The sequence below is a fragment of the Thamnophis sirtalis genome, unplaced genomic scaffold (assembly GCF_051295495.1).
Source record: "Thamnophis sirtalis isolate CommonGarterSnake01/CBP01778 unplaced genomic scaffold, rThaSir2_p1.2 scaffold_1, whole genome shotgun sequence".
Taxonomy (NCBI): Eukaryota; Metazoa; Chordata; class Lepidosauria; order Squamata; family Natricidae; genus Thamnophis; species Thamnophis sirtalis.
The window spans coordinates 141,401,379-141,424,395 of record NW_028261381.1 but is presented as its reverse complement, the minus strand read 5'-3'; the positions used below and the strand labels follow the sequence as shown (position 1 = coordinate 141,424,395).

Below are 23,017 nucleotides of genomic sequence, written 5' to 3'. Positions count from 1 at the left end.
ATTATGTATTTAAACATATAAGATATGAAGAATCTTTATGTCAGTTGGTTAAAATCCTCATAGTCTCATCATAATTAAGATTATTTTCTTATCCTATTGATCTGATATATAGTATGACCAATACCCTAAGGAAAAAATGTAATTGCCTCATTAGTTTTGTTTGATAATAGCTGTAGCCCTGTTCTTCACCTACCCATTTGACTAACAGTTTCAGTGTTTTTCATGTCTTTGGTCTAAAATATATCTATTCTCTGATTTATTTTTTCCCAAAAAACAGAATACAGTACAAGTAAAAGTAGTTTAAAATACATTTACTCTCACACAGTGTGACCAAGTTAAAAATTAAAACCCTGAGAGCAGAAAACTTTTCATCAGTGGTTTGGAGATAGGAGTCTACCTTAAATTCTTGTGTGCCATTGTCTGTGAGTTTGAGTCTTTGAAATATGAAGAAACAGATTTATGGCGGCTGCTGGGCACAACAAATTAAGTTGACAGTGATGTATGAGAGCATAATAGCATGATGATCCCTCTGTAGCACGGCTGGACGCCTCCTGCTTCATTTGGCTCTTGTTAGGATCTGTTAGGCAGCTAAATAATGAAATTCTGCTGACTGATTTTTGTGGGGGTTTTGTTTTGCTTTCCCCCCCTGTTCACCTCTCCTCTGAATCTTTTATTTCTCAGACCCATCCTAATGCCAGCAAACTGCCATTAAAGGATTCTTTCACTTACGATGATTACAGGTTTGTTTCCCTTTTTATTTAAAAACTTAAGTTGTTAAGTTTTCAGATTCCTTCCCTACCCCCAATAATCAAGTTATTAATCATGAATCCCTGGTCCCATCATAATACTTAGCATTAAAAATCACAGAGTATAATTATTGCAGCCATCTGTATTTAATCTTCAAAGTTTGTTAGCTAACCAATTAGCATTAATTTATGGTTTCTTCTAAAATATATTGTTATGTTCCTTTCTAAAATTTCTCTTAAATCATTTTTTGTTGCAGTTGCTGTTTAATTTTCTGAAAAATGGTTAAAATAAGTGAGACTTCTTTGAGAGATACTGTGACATAATTGATAACACTCTAAGTAAAGTTAATTCACAGTCTTTCTACGCCTCTCATATCCCAAAAATAATTCCTAATTTTCTATTTTCTTCTTAGTAATTTTATAACATACTGAAGTATCTGTTTTATATACTGTTGTTTGTTTTTATCTGCTGCCTGTTTTTCTAGATTTTCAAAAGATAGGATTCTGCATTTGTTTGACTTTAATAAATCCATAATGGCATTTAATATATAAAATATCTAAATTGTTTAAAGTGTATTAAAACAAAAAGTTACAGTCACTAACTTCTTTTTGGCTTGTTAGGTGGGCAGTTTCCTCAGTCATGGCTCGACAAAACCAGATTCCTGCTGAGGATGGCTCTAGAGTTACATTAGCTCTGATACCTTTATGGGATATGTGTAATCACACCAATGGACTGGTAAGGACTGTTTCATATGAGAATAAATACAATTTATTTAGCATCTTATTTTTTGATAGATATTTTGTTTCCTACCAATCAAATTAAACAAACATATTTTAATATCTTACTTGATTTGAAAATTTTTGAAAGATGAATGCATTTCTGTGAAAGTTTATTAAAAATAAATATTAAATACAATATATTCGAGAAACGTCTATTACTGAGAACTGTCTTATGTGTGTTGTACAGTGAAGGATGTACAACAGCAGTGATGACCTTAAAATAATTAAAAATAACTTCATGTTGCTTTTGTTTTATTGTTGTTAGAAATAAGTTCATTTGGTTGAAACTAGTTGTAGGTTTTAACTAGGCCTGAGAGTGAAATCTTTCAAAATATGGAGGGCTAAGGAATGTCTTATTGTTGTTTACTATAGAAAGTTAAAAGAAAACTTGAAATTCTTTTGAAACTTTTTTCTTGTTTTTTTCTATGTTCTTTTTTTACATTTAATATTCTAGCACAGTTGTCCTATATATCTCCATTTTTACATTTTCCTCTCCTATATTTTCACCCCTTTCTATCTTAGCCTAGTAATATTTTATCTCAACACATTGTTATGCCTTTTGTCTCTTAATGTATATTTAATGCCAGTTTAAAAGTTTCCTTCTCTCTGTATAACTTTTCCACTTTGATCTACTTTTATATAATTTTCTTATATTCTGTTGGGATATGGGATATGAATCCCTCCCCCCCAATGTTTCCTTTTTTCTTTGCTTCAAAGCAACAGGAGAGAAGCTGACTTTCTTTGGGCCAGGTTACAGAGGGAGGCTTGTTAGTTTTCCCCTTGTTCTAGTTAAAATAGCAGCAAGAAAAAAAGAAGTGATTATCTGTGAATCTACTATAGTTCCCCTATATTGCCTCTTTGATAAAAGCTCAAGGGTTTGTCCTTTCTTTTATCTTAAGTGGTAATTACAGGTATTGTAGGAATGAATAGTAATTTTGCTTAAGATAAATGGGAAATGTGATATTAAAAAGTCATAGAATATGCTAAATCAGTGGTTCCCAAAGTGGGTGGTACTGCCCCCTGAGGGGCGGTGGGATGACTTAGGGGGGTGCTAAGAGGCAAGGGGTGGCAGGGGGGTGCTAAGAGGCAAGGGGCAGCAGCAGGGGGACGCTAAGAGGCAAGGAGTGCTGGAGGTGGAGCCCCATGTAAAGTACATTGTAATAGTTAAGATGTTAGTAAACATGAGCATAGCTTGCTGGTCCAGGAAAGGATGCAGTTGGTGCACAGGATGAATCTGTGCAAAGGCCCTCCTAGCTATGGCTGCCATCTGCTCATCAAGCAGAGCCATGAGTCCAGCAAGACCCTGTATTGTGAATCAGTTTAAGTCCATCCAGTATCAAAAATGACAAATCCACTCCATCTTGCCAGGGTTGAGCTGAGTTTGGTTCACCCCCATTCAGACACTTACAGCCTCTAGGCACTCAGACAACTGTATCATCTACAGACTACAACTGTATCATCTGCCTGGCCCAATGTAGAGAGATATAAGTGGGTATTATCAGTATATCCTGTACCACTGGATGATCTCACAAAGCAATTTTTAATAGATATTAGAGAGGAGAGACCTGAGTCCTGAAGTATTCCACACTTCCAATGACCTAGGGCTCAGCCTCTCCACACCCACAGCCTTCAATTGACACCAGCCACTAAAAAAAAGGAGATCCACTCCAAGACAGTAGTTTGGAGCTCCCACTGCCAACCCCTGGAGCCAGTCCAGAAGGACACCATGGTCAATGGTATTGAAAGTTGCTGAGAGATCCTGAAAAGGCAAGACAGTTGCAACACCCTATCCCAGGCCCTCCAAATGACCAATGCTGTTTCAGTGCTATACCCGAGCCTGAACTCAACTGAAAGGTTCCAAATAATTCACTTCATTCAGGGCTCTCTGAAGCTGCATGCCAACCACCCTCTCAATAACCTTCCCCCCAAAAAAGGTTGGACACTGGATGAAAGTTAATTAACCTGGATGAATCCAATAATAATTTTCCATTAACAGTTCAGAAGATTAGAGTCCACTGGAGTTCGGCAGTCAATAAATTTAAATAATTAAAAGAGCAAAACTACATTTAAAAGAAACCTTAAAACATTGTCAAATATATTTAAACTTGTGTTAAATAGATTTTAACTTTTAAACTTTATTTACCATTATAAACATCTTGAATTGGACTCAGACAGCAGCTGGCAACTGAAGAAATTCTTTCAACATGATAGTTATGTTGGACATTTAAAAGGTACCACTTACCTCCTGTGTTGCCACATTCAGGACGAGTTGCAGTTTGTGGAACATCTTCAATGACTGCCTCACAAAAAGCACATTATAGTAATTACAATAATTTAATTTTGACTTGCCAGCACATGTCACTAAATCCTCTCTCTGAGTAGAGGAACTAAAACTGATACAAGCCTCCATTGCCACTTATGTTACCTACTTCCTAAAAGAAAGTAGTACACTCCCAACAAGAATCTAGTCTTAATCCTGAAGTCCAGCCCCAGACAATTCTGTTTTGCTCAGATTGAGTTTGTCTGTCACAAGCAGTCTATTACAAGATGAATATATTTGGATACCCGGGAAATATCCTACTGTGAAATCATAAGAAACAAATAATAACCAAATATCATTAAAATGCAATGACAGCTAGCTCTAAACCTACGAATGATCTTTCCTAGAAGTTCCTTATAAACATAAAAGACAAGTTAGAATGTATATAGGACCCAAGAGATAAATAATTTCCAGACATTCAAGCAGAAATAATAGTAATAGTACTTAGACTTATATACTGTCCCATAATGCGTTACAGCAGCCTCTGTTGTTTACAATGTCAGCATATTGCCTGCCCCCCAAATCTAGATCCTCATTTTATCAACCTTGGAAGGATAGAAGACTGGCTCAACCTTGAGCCAGTTAGAATCAAATTCCTGGCTATGGGCAGCGTTAACCTGCAATATTGCATTCTAACCTCTGCCCCACCACATTTTCCTAATCCAAATTAGATTAGTCCTTCAGTTTATTATGACATTACAGACCTCTTTATTTTTCTATTAAAGGGCAATCTGAATTTAATAGTAATAATATCATGGTATGATAACTCAGTCTGACTCTCCAAATTATTATGTGGCCCAAAAGGGAAATATTGGAGTTTTTATATTTACATAGCTTCTCCAGCTGATGGTGCAAGACGGTCCAGAAATGGGTTGTTCAATCCTTATTTGATCAAGAGACTGAGTCATAGTTGAAACCATGCCTCCAGCTCCCCTGCTGCTTGGTTCCAATTCCAACTCAATCTTGCCCAAAAAGTGACGTGTTTTTCACTTGCTCGTAAATTGTTTTTTTTGGTTTATTGTTTTACTTTGTCTTTTTCCTTTATTTCTTGGTGTTGCCTGCCTGAACTGGGTGACTTACTTGGCTCCCAAGTGTTTTCCACCTTTTGTTGCTGGTTTGGTGTTTGAATCAGCCCATGCGGCTGTTTTGGAGGCTCCCCAGGCATGGGGGAGTGCCGCTGGCTGTGGGGGAACTCGTTGCGGCTTTGTTTGTCCTGCTGTTGTGCCGCTAGATCGATGAGGACAGTGGCAGGCTCCCTGCGATTGCCGCTGGCTATCAGTGGCATAGGCAGGCTGGCGGCGACACTGTGGGTACTGGGGCACGTTGAGAAGAGCGTCGACACCTCCATGGCAGCAGATGAGCTCGGAGAGCCGGAGGCGCTATTGGCACTGGCTGGGGAGCAGCGGTGCTATATGGCCGTTGCCGGGTTTCTTGGGGCTGTTTTTTGTTGCCGGGCCATTCGTAGGATGTGAGTTGCCTTCCATGTGAGTATGGGACCCCTGGGGGTGGCCATTTTGGAAGGGCTCCTTGGGTGGCGGCTATATTGGCGAGGTCCTCATGGCAGCAGCCATTTTGTGTGTGGCCATGTGGAGGTGGCCATATTGTTGGTGACCGTGAACCCTAGCATGTGTGGGCCGGTGAGGGGTGCAGCGATGGCGGATTTCCCTGGTGAAGGTACCTCTGGGACCTCTGCTCCTGCAAAGAAGAGCTCCAGGAAGAGGAAGGTCTCCCAAGCTGATCCCCCTGTGTTGGTGAGGCAAGGTGCTAACAAGCAGGGTGGCAAGGAGATTGGGGATGCTGAGAAGCCCAGACATGTGGGTGTGGAGAAGGCCATTGGTTCTTCAATGAGATCCCACCGTCTTTGAGGGTGGCACCGCTATCCCCCTCACCCTCTCCAACCAGGCTCTCGGAGTCCCCGAGAGCTAGCTCTCTTCCCCCCCACCTCTCTCGGAGGTGGAAGATAAGGAAGGCGATGGCCAGCCTTTTGCATGCTTAGAACCTGTTCAGAGACCAGTACAAAGACAAAGACTGGCACTCAGGCCTGGCCCCAGTTATACTGCAGGTGAATTCAATGATTTGCCTGATAACATTCAATCTTATTCATCGAGCCATTGTCTATGGCATAGCTCTTCAGGGGCGTTCCTCTGACCAGGTGGATGTGGAACTGATGGAGGCCAGGTGTAGGCATGTACAGGAGCCGGTTGCTCGCTCGGACAGAGGGCAGTGTCTCCTTCCCTGAGGAGCGAGGTCTCGGTCCCAGAGGATGAGGAATAGAAGGAGATGGAGCTTTTTGATGACGAAGGTTTGGCACCCGATGTCCCTGCTTTTGCGGGTTGTTTCCTCCCAGTTTGTTTCGTTCCTTGCTGTTCAAGGCCAAGAGCACGGTGGCTGTTAAGACTTTAGCTGACAGGCAGAAAGAGAAGGAGACAGTGTTCGAGGCCACGGCTTCCAAAAAGGATCCGAGGAAACGGGTTTTTTGCAGAACTTACAGCTAGAAAGGAGTAGATCCCAGCACCGAAGCTGTTCCTGGATGTGATCCAGAAGCAATGGGCAATGCCAGGTACCTTTCCCACCCTGGTGAATGCGCCTGTGGCCGCCGGAGGCCCTCGTAGCAAGTGATGTGGCAAACAATTTGAAGGTGGAGGATAAACGTACTGAACTGACGTTGTGTAAAACTTTCCTGGTGGCGATGTGGGCGGGTAAGGCTGCCTCCTCTGCATCCTTCTTCAACCATGCCATGTTGATGTGGCTAGAGCAGATGCAGGACAGGGTGCCCACGCACAACGTGAGGTTGCTGCAGGACATCAGCAAGGTCATCGCTGCAACCCAGTTTTCGGCTCATGCGACCTTGAACGCTGCTAAGTTCGCCTCCAGGACTCTTTCCTCCTCTGTTTTGGCTAGGCGGATGGTATGGCTCCGAAATTGGCAGGTGGAAGCTAAGGCGAAGTGGAAGCTGGCAGTGGCTCCGTATAATGACAAGAATCTGTTTGGCAAGGTCCTACACCCGATTCTTATTGAGGATAAGAATAAATGTAAGGTTTTGCCTGCCATGACTAAAAAGCAGGAACAGCGGTTTACACCTTACACACATAGGCCTACATATAGAGGCATGGATACTGAATATCATTACCAGCCCAAGGGTTTTCAGCCATGCCAGGGCGTGCATGTTCCCTCGGGAACTATGGACCAGTGAGTAAAAACCAAACATTCTAGACATGCCTTGGGCATAAAGCCAGCTTGGATGATTTTAGGCTAGTCCCCTTATCTCCAAGCCCTAGAAAAAAGGCAATGGCAAACCTCCACCCCCCACCCCGAAAAAAATGTTGCCATGGAAACTGTCTGGACTTGTCCATGTAGTTGCTCAGAGTCAACATTAATTCAAAGACACACAATCTTCCTCTAAACCATAAAAAGATGGTGCAAACAAAACAAAGACATCTGAAAGTACAAAAGCAATCAACAAAAATGAGAACTTAAAAGAAGGAAGCTTTTTAACTTGAATCTTATTTATGGAATCAAAAGCCTGAGCTGTCACCATTGGCCTAATAAACATAGCTTAGTTACCCACAGCCCATATGAATTCAGGCAGGTTACACTTGGTTGGTTCTTAGTTCTGAAATAAATGAAATTGTATTGAAATTGTAAGTGTTCTGTCCTGTGGAGCAACAAGAAAGAACAAGAAAAATGCTGGCTAAAGCAGTCTAGAATTAAGAGTTATTCCAGCGTGACCTTAGTCAAAACCAGTAGGTGTATGTATGTATGTATGTATGTATGTAGGTATGTAGGTAGGTAGGTAGGTAGGTAGGTAGGTATGTAGGTAGGTAGGTAGGTAGGTAGGTAGGTAGGTAGGTAGGTAGGTAGGTAGATGATAGATAGATAGATAGATAGATAGATAGATAGATAGATAGGTAGATAGATGATAGATAGATAGATGATAGATAGATAGATAGATAGATAGATGATAGATAGATAGATAGATAGATAGATAGATAGATAGATAGATAGATAGATAGATAGATAGATAGATAGAAAGAAAGAAATACAGTAGGTAGGTAGGGAGAGAAAGATAGAGAGTAGGTAGGTAGATAGAAGGAGAGAGAGAGAGAAATACAGTAGGTAGGTAGGTAGGGAGAGAGAGTGGGTAGGTAGGTTAGTAGATAGAGGGTGAGAGAGAGAGAGAGAGAGAGAGAAATATAGTAGGTAGGTAGGGATAGAGAGAGAGAGTAGATAGGTAGAGGGATAGAGAGAGAGAGAGAGAAATACAGTAGGGAGGGAGAGAGAGTAGGTAGGAAGGTAGGTAGGTAGATGTTTCCAGGTGTATTTATCCATGTGCTGGAAAAGGAAATCGCTGACAATCTGCAGCACCTAAGACTTTTTTCTGCTGGCACAGCACTTGATCAATCTAATTCTCATCAATCACTCTAACTAAAGAGCTTTCCGGGGGGGGGGGTGTTGCACTCTGCAAAACTCCCAAAAACGGCCCGTTTTTTGTGAAAACGGGCCCATTTTTTTTCAAATAAAAGGCATGAATAGCCTTGGGGGGGCGGCTTGCAGAGTGCTCCAGGGGGGCAAAAATGAGCAAAAAATGGCCCGTTTTTCACGAAAACTGGCTGGTTTTTTGTCAAAAAAATTGCAGGCATAGCCTTATATAGAGTGCTGCTGGCGGCGGGGGGGCAAAAACTGACCCATTTTTTGCTCATTTCTGCCCTTCTCAACCCCCAGGAGCTCTCTGAAAGCTTCCATAAGGGTATGCACAGCCATTTTGGTGAAGGGGCGGGGCTTCGGGAGGCAAAAAAATGCTGTGTTTGATATATAAGATGCACCCAGATTTTCAGCCTCTTTTTTGAGGAAAAACGTGCATCTTATACTCCAAAAATACGGTATCACTTTTTAAACACTAAGAGATTATACACTGGGAAGGAAGGGATACAAATTTATTATTCATTAATTTATATCCTTTTTGCAATTATTTATTTCTATTTATATGACCGTCTATCTCAACAAGTAATAGCTAGTTACAATTAAAACCAGCAGATTCAAGGAATACCATTCATTAATAAAAACCATTTACGGACTTCAAATGGCATTATGACTTCCATGTCTAGGAGCTCAGCCAGTTAAGGCCAAGTAAGTTGAGACCACTTGGAATCCATAGGGCAGTTGCCATGACAGAAAATTAATTGACATTAGCAATCATTTGGAAACAAGAGGCAACCTATTTCTGAAAAGATAGGTAACTTATACGTATCTTTTCAGAAAATGAAGGTTGCTTCTTGTTTTGTATACAAAATTGTTTTTTTTTTTAAATTTCCCTACCAAAAGCAAATTCTTTTACCTGGGACTGTTTATGGAAACTTCTAGTTAGTGTGAAACTCAGTGATATATCATATTTTTACTGCTGCTAAATTCTATAAAACACACTTCAAAGGATTAAGAATTATAGCATTTATTTTTTTATTTTGTCATGCTTGTCAACTAAAAATGCATACAAGGAAGGTCACATACAATCTTTTATTGATTTATCAATAAAGATTTAAAACCTCTCTCAGGATAAAATACTAAGGTGGAAGAGAAAGGAAAATATACTAAAGGACTCTAATTCTCCAAATCACATAGGATTTTCCATAATGGCAAGCAGTAATACAAACAGTTTAGAGTGAGAAAGTCAAAAGATATCCTCTCAGCTGAATAGCTGTTTTCCAATTCTCCTCTGCAACATCTTAATGAAAATAATTGCCACTACACCTTTATTAATGGCCTTTCTATTGGAAAGAAAATGTCAAGATGTTAGAGAAGATGCTTAATATACCATAGTTTAATAAAATAAGCCTTCATGTTGCCTTCTTTGTTTTTTTTTATTAGCAATAAATAATGGTAGATTCTGAAATACATTTCTTTAAGTACAGTTAATTATTTAAACTTTTTACTTTTAGAATTTTTTCTTTAGAAATGTTATGTTCTTTATTAAAAAAGTAATATGGCTAGAATTATACACTATTTTTTGGCAAAGGTTAGGTATTTTTGAAAGATTTTACGTGATTTTATATGTTTTTGAAAAAAAAGCAGATTTTTCAAAAAATAATATGCATCATATTTGTTTCTGTGCTTTGCTAACTCTTGTACTGAATTCTCCAGTTTTTCTGATGTTTTGTTTACTACAATAAAATTAAATTTAAAATTACAGTAAATCCTAAGGTGCTAAGAATTTTTTATGTTTTTTTAAATCCATGATCTAGATTACTACAGGCTACAATTTAAAAGATGATCGTTGTGAATGTGTGGCGCTTCAAGATTTTAAACCTGGTGAACAGGTAACTTTGGGTCCAGATGGTTAAGTATTTACATTTTTAATGTAGAAATATATGTCTAGCTACTTTGAAGGGGGGGAAAGTCAATGCAAATGAATGGGTATTTAGTAAATAAAAACATTTTGAGTGGGAAGTTTTCCTGACTTGAACCAGAAGTAGTGCTATGAGAAATAAAATAATGTAAGCAATTCAACTGTCAGGATTCATTCTCCAAAGGAGAATATATAACACATAACATAGATCGGTATCTGTTTTAGTCATTCAGCCGGAGTCCTACGGGATTGGGCGGCATATAAATTTATTAAAAGTTAAAGTAAAGTAGTATTTCTTAAATTCATAACATCCGGGAATACATGTTGACTATTAATTCATGGATTTCTTGGCAAAGTAGTATGAGGAGCTGTTTATTAAGCTTAGGTATATAAGAATATAATAGGCTTATTAACACATTGTGAAAAAACATTACTCAGTATTGTGAATGTCACAAACCACCAGGCTTTTTCTCTGAAAGACGTAGCTGCAGTAGACATAGATATATCTGGGGATATAGTTTCCTCAACTAAAAAGATGAAGAATTTCTCCTGAAATGAGCATCTACTTAAAGGGTTCTGACTTTGTCACTAGATCCTTCACTACTTCAGTTACCTTTCCCTCCTTCTATTTTTCCCCTTTTTCCTTCTTCCTCTTTTGCTGCTGATTCTTCTGCACCTCAGGGCATGTCCATAAGGGCAGAAGGAAGGAATGAGAGAGACAAACTGCAGTAAGAAGTATAGACAGAAGAAGTGGAGGAAGAGCCTTGTCCGCAATTTAAATGACAACTATGTGATTGTTCACAGCTGCAATTTCAGCTTCTCTAAATTCCTAAACTGAATTGGAGAACGTCACCTTATTCCTGGGATCTCATAGGACAGATTCAATGATGTAATTTCAAATATCCTAATGATAATAGAATTTCAGGGGGAGGAAGGCAAATTATCAGGGGGCGATACTTCCTGGACTATTTGTAGGCTATATACAGGCACTTGGATCAGTTTTATCTGGCACCTCTGTATAAATCTATGAGAATTCTTAAACTTCTAGTAACTTAGTCCCTAAGATGCAAAGAATTTCCAAAGGAAGTACCCTGTTGGCAGGAAGTGTTATTCTTACAATTCTTCTCTAAAACTAGTCAGAAAGGAATGAAAGGAACAAATTTAAGCAGTAATCTGTAACACTTCCCTCACAACATTATATCCAAGACAGTTGTATCTACTTCTTAAGAGGGACTTTTTCAAATACCTAGGTGAGGAGCAAGCAAAAAAATAAATAAAAAATGCTGAAGCAATTATTTTAGCAAAAGAATTGGCAACAGTTTCTGCTTCAGAATTGGTCTTTGTTCTTAGATACTATTAGAACCTAAACATTCTGGACATTTGTTCTGAGAGATACATTCAGAACCTAACTACCTGAATGTTTTGGCAAGATCATCTGAGTTAATGATAGATTATTTCATGGATGATCTCCAGCAACCAAAAAAGTAGATTGGAGAACAGCTTTATCAAATAAAAAAGGTGGAAACACTGAAATCAATAGCACGGGCTTTATACCAGATGGCCTCTTGGCACCAATGGACTTATTGGAAGCTAATTTCATTGTCAGGTTAGTATGTAAAGATATTTCTCATATTTAACTACTACTACAGCCTCTGTTAGTTCAAAAGAATTCCCTTCAACTAGCATTGGTTCCTGAGTTTTCACCAAAATTGCGACTATAGTGTTGGGACATTTACAGATGATAGCAATAGACACATATGCATAATGACATGATCTGATTAGGGTTCCATTGATGGACAATATATGTAGACAGTTATTTTAACTAGCTGTAAGTATCCTGGAACACCAGTTCAAGTGATGATCTGCTAACATGAGCAGGCATCTCAACAAAGTTTACATGAATAACCAAAAGAGAAATCAGTCCAGAAGGCTTCATTATGAAGCCACGTGTCTAACCATCTGAATGAAAATACTTTGTCCCTTAAAACAGAATGCATAAAGAGGTCAATAAACATGTTGCAGGCTGCAACATGAATTTGCAAAGTCTAGTGCAGGGTGAGTAAATATTACACCCAGAAACTATCCCAGCATATCTCAGAAAAATGGGAAGTTGACTTGTTTCCTAACTATAACAACAGACATTTCTTCTCCTGCTTTTGGAGTATCAGAGCATCACCATGGTCTCTAGGGAAGAAAGAGGAGGGATTTAACCCCTGCCTGCCATGTTGTCCAGATGTACAGTCACAGTGTATGGCACCCAAATCTGGGCTGGCTCCAGCTTTGCACTTGGAAAATTAGAACAATTTCTGAAGAGTAAATCATCATATTAATTGAGACATTCCTTGAGCAGGATGTCCAGTGATCATGAGAAACTTATCATATGACTTTGATAATCTTCAGAGATAGTACAAGAAACATTTCAGAACGATTGGAAGCTCTTGCAGGAGATCAGTGATGCCCATGATAAGATATTTGTAGGGTAGCCATTTGAGCTAGCCTTTCATATTTGAGAGAGATCAGATTTCCTTGCAAATGGGCTTTTCTCTCTTTCTCACCCTACCCCACCCCATCTCATCACTGGTTACTTTGGGTTTGCAGACTCTTTTCCTTCAGCCTTTCAATTCCAAGAATGGAAGTTTTCTTCTGTCTGAAGACAAGAGCTGAAGTGTTTGCCTTCAAATTGAAAGTTTGTCTTTCCCTAGTCTCTGCTGTCTTCCTGGCCTGACTCATTTCTTGCCACCCCCTATAAACACTTGTTTTCATTTTATGAACAAACTCTCCAATTAAGGAGAGTTTGGGGCTGTTCCTTTCCAGGCAATCCCAAAACTCTGGATCCCAGAAGGAGAAAATATCTGCTCACTCCAGGTTTTGAATTCACTTTTCCAGAGACACTTAGTACCCATGTTTTCTTAGGTTCTATTCTCTCTTTAGTTTAATTTACTGCTTATATCTTTTACACTACTATGTTGAAGTGACTATTTGACATCTTTTCCTCTGTTTTTGAGAAAAAAAGTACTTGAATAAAAATAATGTTTTTCTCTTCTGTTGGGCATGGTTTTGCATTTATAGCTTCCAAAAATCTAATTACTACACCATAATGCTTGCATCCCCCCTCTTCAAGTAATTTTTGCATTTTGCATCCAAAATTTCCCCTTTCTCCAGTATATCTATTGTCCTTATCTCTGAATGTTAATGCTTTTTCTGGCCATTCATATAAGCCCATACATGTCTCCTTGTTATGTTGGTTGAGAAGAGAATGAGTTTTTTAGAATTTATTATAAAGGGCCATCATGATAGCTACAATATAGCTATATATTAATAGAAGTAAATATATTGCATATCTGAAACTTCAAGAATGTTGTACTTCTCTCTGTAAAGTTTAATGATTTTGCACAGTAGATTTTCTCCAAGAAGTAGCCTTACAGAATAGCCTTCCCACTTGTGTATCAGATTTCAAATGAGGCACAATATACAATATTTTTATTTGTTCAAAGCAATAAGCCGTTGTTTCTCACTAATCCATTATTTGATTATCTTTTAACACATTTCTTATCAGCTCATATTCAACAGTCAGAAAAAGACTATCCTTATATGTGACAAATTCCAGCATTGATTGCAGCTCAAAAGAGAATCAATTGAGCATTAATGATCTATATGTATTAATCCAGTGCAGAAATATATTGAGGCTTTGAGCAATGTGAAATGTTTGAGTGCAAGCAATTTGTGGAAAATTTGTGTTGTACTTTGTTGAAATACAGTATTTTACTCATTTGTGCTCCTTTGTACTATAGTTTGGGGCAGTGAGGTTATTTGTCTAAAGTGCCAATTGTCATTCCAAGATTTGATGCTAAGCTGTTTTTCTGTTCCTTCTCTTTTCATCTTTTTAGATTTACATTTTTTATGGCACTCGGTCAAATGCTGAATTTGTGATCCACAGTGGATTTTTCTTTGATAATAATTCACATGACAGAGTGAAAATAAAGCTTGGAGTAAGTAAAAGTGACAGGCTGTATGCTATGAAGGCAGAAGTCTTAGCTCGTGCTGGAATCCCAACGTAAGTAAAATTAAGAGAGATAGCTTTTATCTTAAAGTATTGTAATCTTGAAAACCCAGTAGAACATTGATTAATGAACTTTCAGATACTGTTGATAGATGCTAAAATAGCCATCATATAATTTGTTTTACATTGCATACTATGCCATGTTTACTTATTATACATTTTATTTATACATCTACGGACAAATAAATTATCTGAAGGTATGGGTCATGGCCCAGTTTTCCCATTTTACTTTTTACTTCTCTTCAGTAGAAATATGATGCAGCCATGGTATTATTTTTAACAGTAGTGCTGCCAATATTCTTCGTGTTTGAGCAGATTATTGTGTGCTATGCAAACATTGTTTGTTTTTTAGGGGGCATTGGATCCCCAAATAAATTGAATAGGATTTATTCTATATGTTTCATGGTTAATGATAGTATGTTATAACTCATAGTGTAGATTGGAAATTCGACTTGAAACAACTAGTTGTTTCAATAACTAACTTATTCTGGAAGAGAAATTGTGTAACTTTTATGTGAAAGAGTTTGGAATAGTTTGTTTAATTATCTGAAACTGAGTTGATCCCTTGTAATCCTCATTGTAAGAGTAATACCGTGTTTCCCCAAAAATAAGACAGTGTCTTGTTTTCTTTTGGAAGCCCCCCCCCCCCGGAAATAAGCGCTTGGCCTTATTTTTGGGGAGATCTTACTATTTTTGAGGTGCAGGAGCTGGCGAGTGTGGTCAGCTCATGGTTGCTGTTGTGTTGCAATATTTGGGGGGAGGGCTTATTTTAGCCCATGCGCTCAAAAGCTTGATTGGGCTTATTATCTGGGTAGTTCTTATTTTCAGGGAAACAGGATATAATATAAACTAAGGCTTTTTATATTAAATAATCATCATAAACTGATTAATTCTTTATTTTATTAGTTCCAGTGTTTTTGCTTTGCATTCAACGGAGCCGCCAATCTCTGCCCAACTACTGGCTTTTCTTAGAGTATTTTGTATGACTGAAGGTAAAAAAAGAACTTTACAAACACTGGCATCTGATTTGTTTATTAAGTAATAATAAAAATAGGATTAAGAGAGGCTTACCCTTCAAGCATCTATTTTAAAACAAATATTATTAGGCCACTGTAGCTTAATAGTCCATTAAAGCAAAATAAAATAATTGTCTGCTTACAAAAGCTCCCATATGTCTATACGTAGGCTTCCTAGTTGTTTGATATTAAGCTTTATTTAATAATTGGTTGGATTATAATTAAAAGATCTACTTTAAAATCTAGAAGATAGCTTGAATAGCTTTTATTTTCATCCATATTTTTGTTATAATATTGGTAAATCCTTCGTTGTTTTGTCAAGTTAATTTTACACTTTTTTGTTGTTATCTGCTCTCTCTCCCTTTTATCAAATATAGTGCTCTGAATTAGTAACTTCCTGCCTGGGATGTTCTGATGAGGCAAATATTCTATATTTGTTAGCAGAAAGACCTACAGAAATTTCTAAAGCAATCACTTAATTTTGTTTGAGAAGTATAAATAGGCTATGGATTTACCTTTTGCTGATTTTTCTCTTCTAGGGTGGTTTACAATTCTATTAAATTCTTGTTTTGTCCTTTTCTTTGGTTTGATTTTATCTGACTTGATGATTTGTTTAATGTTTTGGTCTTTAATTGTAAATAAACTCAACATCTCTCCCCCGCCCCTGGTTAGTTATTTTGCCACTAAATTGTGACAGTGTGACTTTAGGATGCAGGGAAGGCAAGTAAGAAAAGAAGAAATAATTCACATCTCTTCAAATAGGCATCACAGACTTAGCTGAGGTTTGCCACAATGTTTTGTGCAATTTTTTAGACTTGGAGGCTGAAATGGCTTAAGACCTCTAGAGCAGTGTTTTTCAACCTTTTTGTGCAAAGGCACACTTTTTTCATGAAAAAAATCACGAGGCACACCACCATTAGAAAATGTTAAAAAAATTTAACTCTGTGCCTATATTGACTATATATAAAGTAATTTTCCCACGGCACACCTTACACTATGTCGCGGCACACTAGTGTGCCACGGCACAGTGGTTGAAAAACACTGCTCTAGAGGCACTGAATCTCTTTTAAAAAGTCCCCATCCTATTGCAGCATTTTTTCTCATTCTTCTGAAGGAGAAATTTTAAGGTACAAAATGAAATTATTCTTTCACTTGCTTGTTTCCTAGAAAAACATTTTCCATGTAACCCTGAAAAAAAGAGTCTCGGTATCATTGCTCCCTCTACTGATAAAGGAAAAGCCTGCACTTGACTTGCAAGGAATTATCTTACCAATCTGCCCCCCCCCCGCTCCAACACTTTATAAATGTTAAAGTAGCAAATTAATAAATCTTTTAAATAATAGAATGAAATAAAAATGAGGAATAATAACATGTAAAAATAATAAACGAGAGGAAAGCAGCTTCATCCACAAAAGCATGGTGAAGCCCTTGATCTGATACATGTTGTTCAGCCTTGTAATAAAGGCAAAATATGAATTGTTTTATTTTAGAGTATCAACCTTGAATACAGATTCTTTACTAATGGTCAATTATTATCCTGGTTGATGGCCAGTGAAGTGAAGCATTTGCTGACAGTATTTTATCCTTTGTAGATGAGCTGAAAGAACACTTGATAGGGGAACATACCATTGACAGAATCTTCACCCTTGGTAATTCAGAATTTCCAGTGAGCTGGGAAAATGAGGTGAAACTTTGGACTTTCCTGGAAGCCAGGGCATCTCTCCTCTTGAAAACCTACAAGACTACTGTTCAAGTAAGACTTTAAAAAGCTTGAAATTTCATATGTTTATAAACTTTACAATTTCTTAGGTTTAATTCCAAATATCAGTGATGTGGGTTTTAAAAGCTTTGCATTCTTGTGGTTCTTTACTTTTCCAGAAACTACTACTGCTTTTCTTCTTATGTATCTAAGTTATTTTTAAATATGTGTTTTCATGTAAGGGAGATGTTGCAAATGGTTTCTTACATTTTAAATGTAAAAAAATAGATTCTGAGTTGGTTTGAATCATAATTAAGGGGAACAGAAACTAGCTTTCTGTGCATGACAATATGATCCAGACCCTTTACAAGCTACATTTGAAATCTTACTGCTTCTTTCACATTGCTGGATGACAGGGATATGGAAAGTTTTGAAAATATATGCTTAATGGCCACTTTTCAGCCCACTCAGAGCTATGGTGGTGCTGTGGTTAGAATGCAGTATTGCAGGCTAAGTCGCTGCTCACTCCAGGAGTTCAATTCTGAACGTCTCAAGGTTGACCCAGCCTTTCATCCTTCCGATGTCAGTAAAATAAGAACCCAGATTGTTGGGGGGGAATATGCTGATTCTGTAAACAAATAGATTATATATTTGCTATTGCTATTACCTTGAAGCTTTCCTTTAGGCACATCTTTGGCATTCCAAACATTCATTTTTTTAGACCTCTGCTAATTTCCAAGATTCTGAATGTTATCCTCTTTCGTTAAACACTGTACCGATTCTCACTTGTCCAGAACCCTTGGAACAATATATCTTTATATTCTATCTTATATTGTGACTTCCCCTTGTTCATTCCTAATTGCAATACAGTCTAAACAATCAAGACAAACACCATATTCAGTTGTGTTTTCCAAAGGTCCACTTTTGGGGTAGTAAGGTTCTTGAAGCAGGGATCTACTTTTTTCTCCGAGCCACAAAGAACCTTCTCTACTTGATGTCATTGCTATGTAAACCTGGTGTCTGGTTTTGTGCTTAATGTTGAGCTAACAGCTTCATGTTTGTTATTTCACTTGTTTCCTTAGGATGACAAATTCATTTTGGAAACACAAGACCTTACCCGTAACGCAACTATGGCTATTAAATTGCGTTTAGGAGAAAAAGAAATTTTGGAAAAAGCAATAAAAAGTGCTTCTGCTAATCGAGAGTACTATAGCAAACAAATGGCAGAAGAAGCACCCCTTCCCAGATATGAAGAAAGTAATGTTGCCTTGCTGGAGAACACTGTGGCAGATTCGAGCCTCCCAATTGTCCTGAGAAATTTGGATGAAGAGACAGAGGAGCCACAGGATCTAAAGATTGAGGAAAGCATTGGTGCAGAAGCAAATGGATTTGTGAATGGGGACAGTTCTTTACTTAATAGGACCAAATTGGAAAATGAAAAGCTAAATCAAGAAGAAAGCAGCAGAGAGACTGAGGATACCAAAGAATCTTCTTCAGACAGTACCGATGAGGTTAAGGAATAGCTCTAAATCATTCTGATTTTATTGTGACATGGAAAACTAGCAGGTGTTCTTATTCTCCTCTTACATTGGTGTTTTCTTAACATTTCTTTCTGCAGAGGAATGAGGGGTGCTTTTTAACAAGAAAAAAAAGTTTTAAGTTATTTAAAATATTTAGCATCCCTTTTCTATTAAGATTGCCATCTTGCTTTTGGAATCCAGGAATAGGGCAAGAGAAAAATACCATTGGAACATTGTGCAGTCCTTGGTTGAGAAAATCCATATACTTCCTAGGGAAGAGGTCAACCTCATCTGCTGCTTTTCTGTTCTGTTTATTCTGACTTTTAAAATTGAAAGCTTGTTGCCCAAGGAAGTGATAGGATTTGCTTTTGCTAAAATCTGAAAGCAGAAGAGAATAGGGAATGGATATCAAGATTGAAAAGTTAGGAAAGAGTCAGATATGCTACTCCCTAAACAGTAATGTGGCAATCTTATTTTTATTAGGTTTGAAATATCAGTAAGAATCTCTATTTTATTCTAATTATAGTGGTTTTTAAGAATGTTGATTTATTTTGTGGTTTGTTTTACTGTATAAGTTTCATTCTCCCTCTTTGCCCCTCCTTTCTCCTCCCACTCCCCATCCCCAAAAAATCAAAGTTTGCAACTGTGGTACATCCTCCACTTTATTTTTAAGGTGTAACTTTTATTTTGAAATGGCACTGTTATATTTGGTGAAGAAAAAAAGTGAAAGTGGATCATTCAGCCCATGCCTTTAAACTGTGTTGTTCAAAGTGAGATTGCTCCCCAGCTTTTTCAGATTTTCAGATAAGTAGAGATTTTCAGAGCAACACTTTTGACTAAGAAAATTATTAAAAGTGAAAACTTACTAATGTGTCTGCTACTTTTCATTAATTCTGCATGGCTTAACATGCTACGTTTGTACACTAATTCTAAATTTTTGCTTGTAGTTTTAGGGGAGTTAAAGGAGATTTTATTTTCAGACAACTGCTAGATCACACCCGGAATACACAAATTAGCCTGGCCCAGAAAAAAAATGGAAATATTTTGTGTATCTTATAATGTTCCATCCCCAAAAATACATTTTGTGAATTCCTAATACGCAGAAATATTTTTGGCTTTGTGGATCTTTAAAGTCTGTTCTTTTGGAGCACAGTCTAGAGTTTTGACATCCACAAATTAGCAGTGTTTAACTGCAGAGATGAGTGGAACAGTTTTTTAATAAGTCAAAATACTTTTAATTTTGGTATATTTTTGAGTGCACCCTTGTCACTTTATGTTTTAAAAATGTATTTTTTAAGGTTTCAGACAGAATAGGCCAAGCTCTGGAACGCCAAAGCAAAAAAACTGAAATTGAAACATCACAATTTTAATGCATATTCTTTGAGTTATATTTCTAACTTGTGCAATTTTAAGCAGAACTAATATTTTGTCCTTCACTGCTTTGAAAATGGCCTTCAAAGGATATAGGAGCAGTTTTATCAAGTAAGCTCATAAAATCTTTGCTTAGTCTCTGAAAGAAAAAGAAAGAATTGAATCTAAATCTGAATTTAGTGTATGAGTTTGGAAATTCAGTTATAATGAATATAACTCCATGTATTTTCCTAAGATTAGCAGAAGCCAAAATAAACAAATATATGCAAATTTTTTACTTTGTATGAATCATCTTACAGAAACGTTTGTGTGAAATTATTACATATTTTATTGCTCATTACCCATAGTTTTATTTCACAGTAGCTGATTTGGTCTTAGGTGGTACACAAATTAAATATCAAATGTGAAACTATAAGAATAGTATAATACAACAAAGATGACGGAGTAGAAATTTCATTTTTCCTATGTAAATTACTTCCATTTCCAAGAGATGTGCTTGTTTCAAGGCTGAACAAGCTGTTTTTAAAGAATATATATTTTATATTCTTCATACTTTTTATTCTTCATCTTTCATATATATATATATATGAAGCACAAATATAACACAAATATAACATATATTTGTGACATATATATGTCTCTAGTTATTCGGGTTTTCTCCCGCGTAAAATTGGAGATGTCTTGGCGACGTTTCGACGAAGTCTCATTCGTCATCGTCAGGCTTGGTGCTTCCAGGAGCAATGTGAGATCTCGGCTGTTTCTTCCTTTTAACTGCCAGTGGGAGTTTGAACTGATTGGGTGGGAGCTTCGCTGTGTCCTGATTGGGTGGAGGTGTGTCCTGATTGGGTGGAGGTGTGTTCTGATTGGTTGGGGGTTGTGTTTCATGTAAGGATAGGAGGGGTTTAAAGAGGCTAATTGTGCATTTGCACAATATATATATCCTATCCCCCATATTAGCTTCCTTAAGAGATGGTTACATAATGAAGAGTTATCATGAAATGAGTTCCATCATAAACACCACTCTTTCTGAATTCATAAAGAACATGGTACTTACAAGTCAGCTGTTGTTACTTGGGAAGATTCATACAGGAGACAATATTGCCATACAATACTCAATTAGCAAATTGGGAGTTTGATTAAATATTGCCTTCTTCAATCAAGTCCAGAAGCCAGTGCAGTTGAGTATGTATTTTCATTAGTTGTTCATACAGTAGTTATCAATGTGGACCAGTTTCCTGGTCCGTAATTGTGGTTTTCCAGAGGCAATTCCCAGTTGCTGGGAGTCAAGCAGCATATAAATGGAATAAATTATTATCATTATTATTTCAAATGATGCAGTAATCTGTTTTCTGAACTGACAGAGTATAGGTGATGGAAGCAATACTGTAGTGAAAAAAGTGATGGAGCTGACATTATTTTCCTGAACTAGAACCATCATTGGATTCCAGTCCAATATAGATGGATTCATGTACTTAATAATGATCATCATGCATCATTATTTCTGTCCCATATGGATTTTCAATAGATCTTTTTTAATGGTGCTGGGTTCCAGCCTTTTTTAAAAAAAAAATTGGTGAATCTTCTTTCAGCTTACAACATCATAGCAATTAAAAAAAAAAACATGTTCTCAGATCTGATAAAGCTGGGCTACTTTGTAATTCTATTTATAAACTATGGATTATCTGTTCCAGAAAATGAAAAGAACAATGCATTACATGATGGTATCTTTCCTAAACATATCTAAGGGTATCTACCAAGTCATAGAGCAATTGTATTACTGAACACTATATTTAGTCCTGTTTATTTTTTCTTTAAAATAAAACCACAAGTTCTAATAATTAAGTGTGGGGGAAATGCTACAGATTTCCAGAAGAACTAATTTGGTCACATTCCATATCCATCTCTACAAGTTATAATATCAGAGACGTTTTTCTGCCAAACCTCAGAAAATACGTATTCTTCAAATGTCTTCCAAAAAAATATTTAAGGCTGCTAGTTAAAAAGTGGTATCACGATTGGATGAATAATACTTTTAATTATGTTACATGATGTATACCTTCATAAAAAGCACATATCAAACCTGTCATAATTTCTATTGACTTAATCAGCTAAAATAATTAGTAAAAATAAAAAAGATAATTAATTTTATATTTATATAAAAATAAAAACAAGTAGAGCTCACCTCTTAGTAACTCATGGACACATCTATGGCATATTATTTCTTGACAATAATTTAGAACTTTGAAACTAAGCAAGATATACCACTTGGGAATTGCAGCTTTGATAACCATGGGTTATTAATAATTATAATAAATAATAATAGCAAATCAATTCTAGAATTCTTAAGAAAACTCCATTGATACAGACACCAGAACTAGCATTCAGCTAAATGTCATACTGTATTTCCTTTTCTTGATTACTTTAGTACCTTAAACTCTACCATTCAAATAAGAAATACTCGTCATTTGGTTGTGGTTTCTGCCATGTTGGAAACATAACACAACTTTTCTAGAAGTAAATGTATTTACAGGCATTTTATTACATATGCATCATTTATGATAACTGAAATACTGATTTAAAATCTCAGTGACTGATCTTGTCATGTGCTTATCTTTGAGTCCTATGTATAATAAGTTTACCACCAGCTGAAAAACATTGATTCAATCTTGCCAACTCTTGCAGTTTTGGTCACAGCACTGGAATATTATGAAATTCATGAAGAGACATGTGTATCATAGATAGATATTAAGTTGGCCAAGAGGGCAAGACTAAACATTGGGCTTTCCCCTGCTGATATCTCATAATACCGTTAAGTTGGCATTACAAATCTAAGAATTCCCAGCCATGAAGAGAAAGGACATTTACAGAATGAATGTACACAGGTGTAAAATGTAGAATGTCAGGTTTATAAATATGTAGGGGGGGGGGGGTTGTCGGCAAAGTACAGCAGCAGCAGAAGAAAATAGATTACTGTAAATTCAGTCTATAATAATAACCTCGAACGAGAAATAAGGACCAGTAATAGTTCTGCTTTATTCAAAATCTTACTCTGAATTAGTGTTCTAGACCAGGCCTGTCACCCCAGTTCTGCAAAGGCAGAAAAACATGGTGATATATCACAATATATCATGTGATGTGATCGAGTTTGACACTTGTGTTCTAGAC

General features: G+C 37.0%; 1 protein-coding gene across 1 annotated transcript in view; it reads left to right on the top strand.

The window, feature by feature from the left end:
* The window catches only part of SETD3 (SET domain containing 3, actin N3(tau)-histidine methyltransferase), a 54,676-nt gene extending 34,551 nt beyond the window's left edge, over positions 1-20,125 (top strand). The window contains exons 7-13 of the mRNA XM_014058929.2: positions 682-740; positions 1,368-1,482; positions 10,083-10,157; positions 14,074-14,240; positions 15,153-15,238; positions 16,855-17,015; positions 18,044-20,125. Coding sequence (XP_013914404.1) covers positions 682-740; positions 1,368-1,482; positions 10,083-10,157; positions 14,074-14,240; positions 15,153-15,238; positions 16,855-17,015; positions 18,044-18,484 — 1,104 coding nt within the window. The 3' untranslated portion in view covers positions 18,485-20,125. The remainder of the gene's footprint in view (positions 1-681; positions 741-1,367; positions 1,483-10,082; positions 10,158-14,073; positions 14,241-15,152; positions 15,239-16,854; positions 17,016-18,043) is intronic.
* Positions 20,126-23,017: the final 2,892 nt, after the last annotated feature.